Source organism: Canis lupus, chromosome 21 (assembly GCF_011100685.1).
Source record: "Canis lupus familiaris isolate Mischka breed German Shepherd chromosome 21, alternate assembly UU_Cfam_GSD_1.0, whole genome shotgun sequence".
NCBI lineage: Eukaryota > Metazoa > Chordata > Mammalia > Carnivora > Canidae > Canis > Canis lupus.
This window is the reverse complement of record NC_049242.1, coordinates 29,848,469-29,859,078: the sequence shown is the minus strand read 5'-3', so window position 1 is coordinate 29,859,078 and position 10,610 is coordinate 29,848,469. Positions and strand designations below refer to the sequence as shown.

Genomic DNA, 10,610 nt, shown 5'->3' with positions numbered 1-10,610 from the left:
CTCATATTAATTCTGAGTATACATCCTATTGTCTCCACACACAGGGAAGAACATTTTCATAGAATCTTCTGTTAAAAATAAATCTAAGTACCATTGTTAATCTTTAAGGTCCTGTATTAGTCACAGCTCATGTGATTTTCTGTTTCTGTACACTCCTGTCCTTCCTCCAGTCCTAAAACCCATTTTCTCCAAATTCCTTAGACAAATTTTGAAGTACCCAAATCACTGTGAACTCAGGTTCCCTCAGAGTGCATTTCATTTTAGTCCTCCTAATATACTAAGGCTTCAGCTTTAGTAAAACAGATATCTCCTGATTCGTGGGGAGGGTAGGGGGCTTATGTAGTCACATATCCAACCCTGAGCCCAGGAAGGAGTCAGAAGTTAGACGGTGCTTTCCTCTGCTTGTCCAGTATGATTATACATACTCAAGAGGAACTTGAGCTTGTCAAGATGAGCAGCAAGGACTAGATTTATCCTCTCAACAAAACAATAACAAAGCATTGGAAAAATACACAAAATAATCGTTCTGAGGATACTGGAGCTGAAACAATGGAGAACAATGATCCCCAAGAGATAGGAAAGAAAATAAATGAGTCATGTTTACTAGAGAAAGGTTGTTATAACTTATTGGAGAGAGATTCTAAGCCATGTTGAAGGAAGGGTGAATTTAGGTGTAGCCTGGCAGCCTTCCTGTACTGAGGAGGAGGACATGGGAATCAGGGAAGGCCAAGGTAGTCAGAGTTCACAGGGTAGAGTTTTAGAGGACAGAGAACTGCATAGAAAGAGAATTCCAAAGATCTACAGAAGGCCCCCTAAAGTATTCAGCAGATGGGTGCATGCATGTGTGGAAACTGCAAAAACAAAAACAAAAAACAAAAACAACATTCATATAATTATGTAGGGATCTCTGGATGGCTTTTCAGAATTGTCTAAGTTGAGACATGTGTGTCAGACAGACCCTTTCCTCTCTTATCAACTTCTTTGGACGAGATTGCCCCAGGAAGAGAGCAAAACCTTGGAGGAGATAGCTCCCTTTTGGTAAAGGCTATGCCTCTAGAAGAACACAGATGAATGCCCTGCCCTCATCATTGTTACTGTTCATTGTGAAAGAGGAAGTCCTGACCAACACAGTAAGTCAAGGAAGAAAGAAAAGTTTTAAGGATCAAAGTAGAAATGGTTAAATTATCATTTTTTATGTGATATACTTAGTAAACATAATAAACAGGGTTTTAGAATTAGTTATATGTTCAATAAAATGTTCAGATAAAATAAACTTGAAAAAATCACTAGTTTTCTTTATACCAACAAAAATCATCTGAAAACAATAGAAATTAACATACTATTTATAGTAATATAAAACTCATTAGTATGTAGAAATTGGAATCATAATAAATACACAAAACCTTTAAGGATACTGTTTTAAATTACGCTTAAAGTATTTAAATGAAGACCTGATTAAATGTAGAGATAAACCATGTCCATGGAAAGGACACAAGAGCATTTTAAAGAGGTCTGTTTTCCTCATATTAATTCATACAGTCAATGCAATTTCAAGAAACATTACAGCAAAGGTTTTCAGAGGATTTTTGGTGCAGTTACTCTAAAATGTAAAGTGTATATGTAAGGTTATAGTCTCACCAAATAGAAGAGAGTTTTTAAAAAGATTTGTCACACCTTACCAGATAATAAAACATACTACAGACTCATTATATATCTAATGGCTGTGCCTAGTGCAAAGGTATAGGATATAATGGAGTTTATAACAGGCTCATGTATGTAAGTTAAACTGATATGGGATATTATATTTACATGTATATAATTTTAATATACTTAGAAGGACAGATGAAAAATATACAACAGATTGCTTATACAATTATTTCTAATGGGTGACATTTTGCTGCACTTTAAATGATTTTTTTTTTTTTTTTACCATGCAACAAAACTTTTATTAACATTTTGAACAGCTATTGAGAAAACCAGTGATTCAGCTCTTACTGAAACTGGTAATTTCTAAACTTAAATTGGGGCAAATAGCTAGCTAGAGTGCAGAGCCATGCCATCATTGGGCACTAAGAATTCAAGATTGAAGAATTAACAGCCACCCCTCAGACGGAGAACCAGGTAGAGAGTTGACTCTTTCTGGATGTTGTCATCAGAAAGAGTGTGGCCATCTTCCAGCTGCTTGCCTGCAAAGATGAGCCTCTGCTGGTCAGGGGGGATGCCCTCTTTATCCTGGATCTTGGCCTTCACATTTTCGATGGTGTCACTGGGCTCCACCTCCAGGATGATGATCTTGCTGGTCAGGGTCTTCATGAAGATCTGCATACCATCCTTCAGGCGCAGGACCAGGTGCAGAGTTGATTCTTTCTGGATGTTGTAATAAGAAAGGGTACAGCCATCTTCCAGCTGCTTGCCTACAAAGATAAATGATATACAATATTATATAATTGGAATGTTTGAATGTCAGTGTATTATTTCATAATCAGAGGAAAAATTTTGAGCTGCCATTGGTTGTACTGTTCAGAGCGAGCATTCAAAGAATGAGTATTGGATTGGGGAGAAAAACAATCAGTTTATGTAAGTAGAAAACAAATGTAAGAAGTCAGTGAATTCAGGGATGCATTTAAAGGTCACCAGTTAGGAACTTGTGGAGAAACAGTGAAAAATAAGTGCGGGAGAAGTGGGAACCACAAAGCAGATTTTTCACTTTTTATTGGCTTAATTGTAGCATCACTTTGGATTTCGGTTTTAGCCATCAGTCTGTTCTGGTCCTATCTTTGCATGGACTTCCCAGCACAAGTGAATAGAACTGTGTTGCTGGATTCCCACAGAAACAGCTCATGTATGCCTGCTTGCCAGCTGAGTGGTTATCTCTTTGTTTCCCTTATTGTATCTATTTCAGATGGACTCCATCCTCCTGTGCAATATAAAGCAGCAGGAAGCTCCAGATTGCTACAATTACATGGATCCCAAACAAATTTATAAAGGGCACAGGAGAGTAAGTTTCTGCTCCTTTTCTAATATATGGGTCCAGGTGAATTATGTTTACAGGTGTATTAGATGAGACAACAAGAAAATTAAATAAATTATTTATTACCTAACTAAATTGTCTAAAATCCATGGGAATACTATGGGCTAGAAATACATAGCTCAGACTATTTCTCTCTTGAACATATTCTTTGCCTGAAGTCTAAGTCTTTCCTAAGCTCCTCTAGATGTATCTTTAGGTAACTATACTGTGTATATCTTCTCTTATAATTGTTAATTATTTATGTATATACATTTATTTTTTGGTGGAGTCTTATTGCTGGGAAAATGAAATTTGAGTACTTAGTTTTGCCTGTACTCAAAACAACTTTTTTTTTTTGTTTAAATCTCCAATTTTGACTTATTTCATTTTTGTGTTGGTCCACCTCTAACAGATAGACTTGAAACATTTACTTTATACCTTCTGCCTTCAGGCTCAAATTTTCAACTGTCCTTGGACATCACAATTGTTGGATATCTTGTGTTATAGGCCATTGGCTGAATCCCCTTCATATCGTTCATCCTTCCTTGTCCTGACTATTTTTGTCTAGCCTTAGATTCTTTTTTTTTTTAATTTATTTTTTATTGGTGTTCAATTTACTAACGTACAGAATAACACCCAGTGCCCGTCACCCATTCACTCCCACCCCCCGCCCTCCTCCCCTTCTACCACCCCTAGTTCGTTTCCCAGAGCTAGCAGTCTTTACGTTCTGTCTCCCTTTCTGATATTTCCCACACATTTCTTCTCCCTTCCCTTATATTCCCTTTCACTATTATTTATATTCCCCAAATAGATTCTATAGCCCATCATTTAATTACATTTTGGGAAATAATCTAGCCTCCTTTCTTCTCTTCCCCATTGTAGTTGCTTGAAAAACCCCAAACTTTGTTTAAATCTAAATATTTGTCTCTTCTGTAAAAGATTGAAATTTACTAGGAAAAAAATCCTGTAAATAAACTTACTGATTTCACATTAAATTTATTATCACAAATTTCAGATGTACACTCAATAATACCCAGAAATCCTAATGTGTGATGTCATGACAGTAAATGAGCCTATCTTTGCCAAGTTGCCCAAGATAGACTCCTAAGATTCATATTTGATTTTTACATTGAATACTTCATTTCTCATTTCTAATTCATAATTATGTTGACTTGACTATTCTCCCAAAATTTGTTTATTCAAAGTCTTTTCCTCTGCCACCAATCTAGTCCATGCCACCACCATCTCTTGCCTGGATCAGATAATAGCCTTCTTGCCTGTCCTGTTTCTACCTTTGTCTTCCTATTTATACCTCTCTTTAAGACCTTTTTGATCTACCTTACCTAAACTGATACTCCCATAGTAATGCTCTATGATGGTATATGATAGGATTTTTATTTTTTTTAATTTTTATATGTTATTTTATTTTATTTTTTTGTATATTTTTTTATTGGAGTTCGATTTGCCAACATCTAGTATAATGTCCAGAGCTCATTCCATCAAGTGCTCCCCCTCAGTGCCTGTCACCCAGTCACCCCATCCCCCCACCCACCTCCCCTTCCACTATCCCTTGTTCATTTCCCAGAGTTAGGATTTTGTATATTTTCTTTTTTATAATTACCAAAACTTTCAGCATTTAGCTGTTTTATATTTTTACTGTTTTTACCAAAAGAATACTTTTTTTTAAATTAAAGATTTATTTATTAATGAGAGAGAGAGAGAGAGAGAGATAGGCAGAGGGAGAAGCAGGCTCCCTGCAAGGAGCCCAATGCAGGACTCAATCCCAGCTCCCAGAATCATACCCCGAGCTGAAGGCAGATGTTCAATCACTGAGTTACCCGGGAGTCCTCGAAAGAATATTAAAAAAATATATTTAATTAAAAAATAATATAGGTACATGGTTCAAAATTTTGAAGATTAAAAAAGGTATTCAGTAAAAGTAATTCGTTCTCTGTTTCAGTAAGTGTATATCTGACTGCATATAATAGAAACTCCAAATATGGTGACCAACAAATTAAAAAATTCTTTTCCTTTCACATAGAAGCATTTCAGAAGTGGGCATCCAAGGCTGAAACCAGAGCTTCACTAGTTTCTCTCTTTCTTCTTTATCATACTTAGAAACTGACTTTTATCCTCAAAGTTGCTGATAGTTTAAACTAGAAATTCAGGTATCAATCCTCAATCCATAAGGAAGGAGTGTGGGCTAAAGGCCTTCATTTCTCAATTGAGTTAGTTCATGTTGAAGAGTCTTCCTAAAAACCCCACCAAATGACATCTGCTAACATTCAGAATCTGAGAGGTATAGTATTTTGGCAGTATAGATGGTACCCCAATAAAATTGTTTTTTGTTAAGAATGGGGGCATTGGGTAAATAACCAGCAATCTCTAAGATACCATTCTATTCTATACTGCCAAGCACAGTTTTCTTTTCCAGAAGCAACTATTCTTACAGGTTTCTTATATATTCTTTTAGAGGTAATTTAATTATATATAATAAAATATATGATAACATATGTATTTATATATACACTTTTTTATATGTATTCTTTGCATAGCATTAAAATTATGTTATTCTGTGCACTGTTTTTGCTGCTTCTTTGCTAAACAATATATCTTAGAAATTATTCAAAGAAGTACATTTAGAGATGCCTATTTTCTTTTAACAACCACATAATTAGAATGAGCTCTTGGTGAGGATAGGAACTGTGTTTGCTTTATTCAGCATTGTATACAGTGCCCAATACAGTTTGTGGGGCATAAGTGGTAGTTAGTATTTGTCTAATGGATGAATGACACAAATAGAAAATGCCAGAGCTAGTATTTAAACCTTCTTATGATTTGAATGGTTTTATTCTCATGATCTTATCTGCAATCTTGATGTGTTGACAATTTCCTTGTATTGAACTCTGCATTCTTCAAAAGATAAATATATTTGTCAGTTAAAAAATGTTAACAGTTTGCTAAACTTGACTTGCTAGAATTTTGTTTAGGATATCAATACCTATGGTCACATTTGTTAGTATAGAGAAATGTCATTTAGAAAACAGACATTGGAATTGGATTGACGTGGCTATGAATGTAGGCTAGCTGTGGTGAGTTTGGGCAAGGCTTCATCTTTCTGTTTATTTCCTACATAGTGAGGATAATAGTTCCTACTTCAAAGAGTTGCTCATTCCTATCTAAGGGAGATGATTCAATGAGAAAAAATGTAAAAGAACTTAACTACCGTAGGTCACTTAGAAATTTCACTCAAAACTTTAAAATTATAACAAAAGGGATTGCTCTATATTCTCTTTTCCTACATATTTGACCATGTCAGGTTTGTGCACCAGATCATTGGCTCCTGGCTTCCGGCAAGTTTTAACCTTAGTTTTAAACCACTCCATTCTTCACATCCCAACTTCCTACTTGCAGAAGCATAATAAGACAGTTCCCAAAGGACTCAGATCATCATCTCCTAAGTCTATTTTCCAAGCCACTGTTTCCCATCTGGGTCCAAAAAAGGGAGGGTAGGAGAGGAATAGGAGTTCATAAAACTCTTCAGATTTATTTAGCAAAGTCCCAGCATGATTACCAATACAGCTGATATATCATTTAAAGACTCATCCTTTGACATCTTCTGTAAGTTCTGGGGCCAAGGGTGGGTAGATAGCACAGACTGAATTGGATCTAGATGGGAAGAGTGACAAGACAGGCAGGGACCTTTTCTAATAGGCAGCCTCCAATTAACAGGAAGAAAAGACAATGAGGAGGTGGGAGATATAGTGGCTCTGGATATATTAGCATTCCGAAATCCTAAGCACCTCTGTAAGAAACGTCTTAGTTTTTCTTTCTTCCCTCTGCCTTTCTAAAAGAGGATTCCATTTCCTAGCTTGGTTAGATTTAGTGCATGTAGAGAATTGGACTTCATCTTGTCTGATCAGGAAAGGAAGGAGATCTATAAATTCGACATTGGGATAGAGAGTGTAGGGATGCCGAGTTTAGTATGTCACTAGTTGCCTTGCATGGAGATTCAGAAAAAAATGATGATGAAGAAGCTGCCTCCCAACCTTGTCTCAGTAGAGCAGTTTAAACTGGAGAGATAGAACTTCCTTTAGATTTATAGAAAGCTCTCTCTCATATTCAATTGGGCTCAATTTTTCTGTGATATCTCTCTGATGGTCCTAGTCTTGCCCTTTTCCCCAAGACAACCATTCCTATATTTTGAAGTTGTTTTTGGCAGGTCACACATCTATAATTTGTAATGATTATGCCCTTTGCTTTTTATCATCCTGTAACTTATATGATTTAATACATAGTGTACTGAATTGGACAGGATACTCCAGGTGAAATAACCAGAATAGGGTTGAGAAAGATTCTCATCTACTTAGCTCTTGAGATTGTATGTGTACAAAATATATTTATAGTTAATTTACATTTTTATAATTTAATATTTATATCTAAATTATATATATATCACTTAAAAGAATGCCTGGTACATACTAGACATTTGGTATATTGCAGCTAATACTGTCAGTCTAGTTTTAAAGTCCTAAATCGATGTTTACTTCATATACCACATCACTGACTTATGTTCAATGTGTACTTCTACCTTTCAGGATATCTATGAATCTGTCCCTTTTTCCTTCTCTCCTATTCCAGATTTCTCACTTCCTCCCTCTGTCCCATTCTCCAATGTTAAGCAGTGAAGAATTGGGATTTAATAGACTCTGATCTGAAGTGGTAACACTGGGTGGCTGAAGACAAGTGTCCTGGACTTGATAAGTTTTGAGCAATAGAGATTTCACTTTTCCAAAAGTTAATGAGCAATATGTGAAGAACAGAAGCAGATACATAGGAGAATTGATCAGTGAGTAAACTTTGAGAAGAAGCATAAACAGATACGAAGATTATGTTAAACAATGCTAGAAGAGGACAAAGTGCTAATAATATTTGACCAGGATGAGAAAATAGGATATAGAGAGGATAAGGGTCAAGAAGGAGAGGAAAGACTGGTGCAGGGAGATAGGTTTTGTATGGATAATGCGGTAATGACCAAACTGGAGGAAATTCAAGAAAATTCTAATGGATATGTTAGGAGCAAAAAATAAGAATGTTTTGTGTTGTATTAATTAGGGCAAAAGCAAAAGATTTCTTAAGCCAGAGACTGAGCCCGGGGTTTTACCATTAACCAAGGAGTAGGTTCTTGAGGAGCACCTATAAACAGTGTCATGAAGAAGCACCCAAGTTCCACCATGGATTTGTGGCCTGCCCCCTCAGTGACACCACCACAGGACTTTTTCTCTCCCTTTCTCAGTGTCCTCTCCAGCACACTGAAACTCTGGCTAACTCTCTTGTCTCCCTTTCCCTCCTTGGGATTTTCCAACAACATAAAACACCAAGGCCCAATAATTCAAAAATCTTTTCAATAGATTTTTATTAAGAATCTGTGGGATGTTAGAGAATATTGGTATGTATGAGTGGAAAAGTGGACTTTGTCTGTCTTCAGATATTTCACAGGAGGGTGGAGTGAGACAAAGAAGTCCAAAATCTATGTGTTAAGTGTTAAATAGTAAATAATAGTAATAATAATAAATTACTTTCTCAATGAACTTCATTTATCTTACTTTCCTTCATAAATGGAGGCCATCCATTTATGTCTCTTTTTTTCTTTTTTCACCCTTTGGTGTTGTTATTTTCTGGCATATCAGCTCTATGCTATTCCAAATACTTCAGCTATGTGCTAATGCTTTCTGAATTTATATCTTAAACCAGATTCCTTCAAATTTGTTCAAAACTCCTCATTTCCAACAGTCTAAGATAAATCTCTATGTAGAGTGTAAACACCTCAGTCTTGACATATACTCATACACACTAAACCTATTAATTCTCCTGTGATCACCTTGGTGATTCTATTTATTCAAGCCAGAAAATTCTGGGCTTCTCACCTCCTGTATCTTTCATAGCTGTCTACATTACCACCAGAATATGCTGCTTCTGTCCATCCTCAGTGCTCAGACTTTGTTTGGACAACACTTCTCATCTGGGCAATTGCAGTTTCCATTCTTTTGGCTTTTGCTGTCTCTCCTTACTCAAATCATCAGTGGCATTGTGTCCTCTTCCTATAACCCATACCTAGTCACCTCTCTCCCCTAATGAAAATATTTCTGTCTTCTCTTTATATATTAGATTAATTCTAAAATCCTTAGCATAGAAAACGTCCTTCATGATCTGGCTTTCTCTTTGTTTTTAACTTCTTTTTCTGCTCTTTCTTTCAACTCCCCACCCTCATGGCTCCAGTCAAATTGAATATATCATAGAGTTTCCTTATGAACTTTTTCTCCAACTTATTTCCATGCTTTTACATAACCCATTTTATATATCTGAAATATGCTACCTACAATTTTGTGCATGTATGTCTTCCACCTCCATCAAAACTCAGCTAAGGTGTTGATAACTTTAGAAAGGCTTCCTTTTCTCCTCAGGCTGATTTAGAAAATTTTATTTTGTCCCTCTCTATCACTCTGCTCATAAAGCAGTTAATTTATTCTATAAATATTGTTGGGTACCTCTTAATGCCAGCACTGTACCAGTTAGTGAGCATAGTTCCTCCTATCATGGCATGAAATGTCTAACTGGACATGAGGGAAGGAGTATAACCAAATTATTACTCACATATAAACTGTGAGGGTGTGATAAAATGCTATGAGAACATAAAATAGGATATCTGTATCTTGTCTGGAGAGGATTAGAGAAAACCATGCAGAGAAGGGAATATTTGAACTGAGATGTAAAGGATGAATAGAAAGTAAGTGGATGTAGACATGTAAATAAAAGTATGGGATGCATAGTTTTCTAAGAGAAGAGGGAGGAGAAAGTGCATATTGTATTTGAAGATCTGAAAAAGGACAGTGTGACTGGAGCTCTGGGAGTGAGAGAAAGAAAGGTATCAGATGAGGCTGGGAAATGGAGAAGGATGCAAATGATATATGACTTAGTATTCATTCATTCATTCATTCATTCATTTATTAAATAATTTGTTCAATTAACTATGAGCACCTATAAAGGAATCTACCTATACACTGTACTTATAATGATGAAAAACACCAACAAACATGGTTTCTTCTCTCATAAACTTGTGATCTAATAAAGTTAAAGTTCAGAATTTTGTTTTATGTCTATTAAGAATGAGAAGCCAATGGCATATTTTAATCAGATGAGTGGCAAGATCATGTTTTAATATTTTAAAAAATTTCTCTAATTTCAAAGTAGAGAATGGTTTTATTTTTATTTTTATTTTTTTTAAAGTTTTAAAAAAATTTTATTTATTTATGATAGTCACAGAGAGAGAGAGAGAGAGAGAGGCAGAGACAGAAGCAGGCTCCATGCACTGGGAGCCCGACGTGGGACTCGATCTTGGGTCTCCAGGATCACACCCTGGGCCAAAGGCAGGTGCTAAACCGCTGCGCCACCCAGGGATCCCAAGAATGGTTTTATAATGAAACCTAGAATGCAGTAAGAGGCAATTTCAGTAAATTTCACCCAAGAGATAATAGTACTGTAGTCTTGGCTGGTGATAGTGGTGATGGAGAAGTAAGTGGACTCAAGAGCTAATTAAAAG

At 36.0% G+C, this 10,610-nt stretch overlaps 1 protein-coding gene across 1 annotated transcript; it reads right to left on the bottom strand.

The window, feature by feature from the left end:
- Positions 1 to 1,927: 1,927 nt before the first annotated feature.
- Positions 1,928 to 8,953, bottom strand: LOC119877339 (ubiquitin-like). Its single transcript, XM_038568120.1, has 2 exons — positions 8,938 to 8,953; positions 1,928 to 2,414 (listed from the first exon to the last, which is right to left on the bottom strand). Exons 1-2 carry the CDS (start codon positions 8,951 to 8,953, stop codon positions 2,092 to 2,094), a joined length of 339 nt encoding a protein of 112 aa, XP_038424048.1. The 3' UTR covers positions 1,928 to 2,091.
- Between the last annotated feature and the right edge of the window lie 1,657 nt (positions 8,954 to 10,610).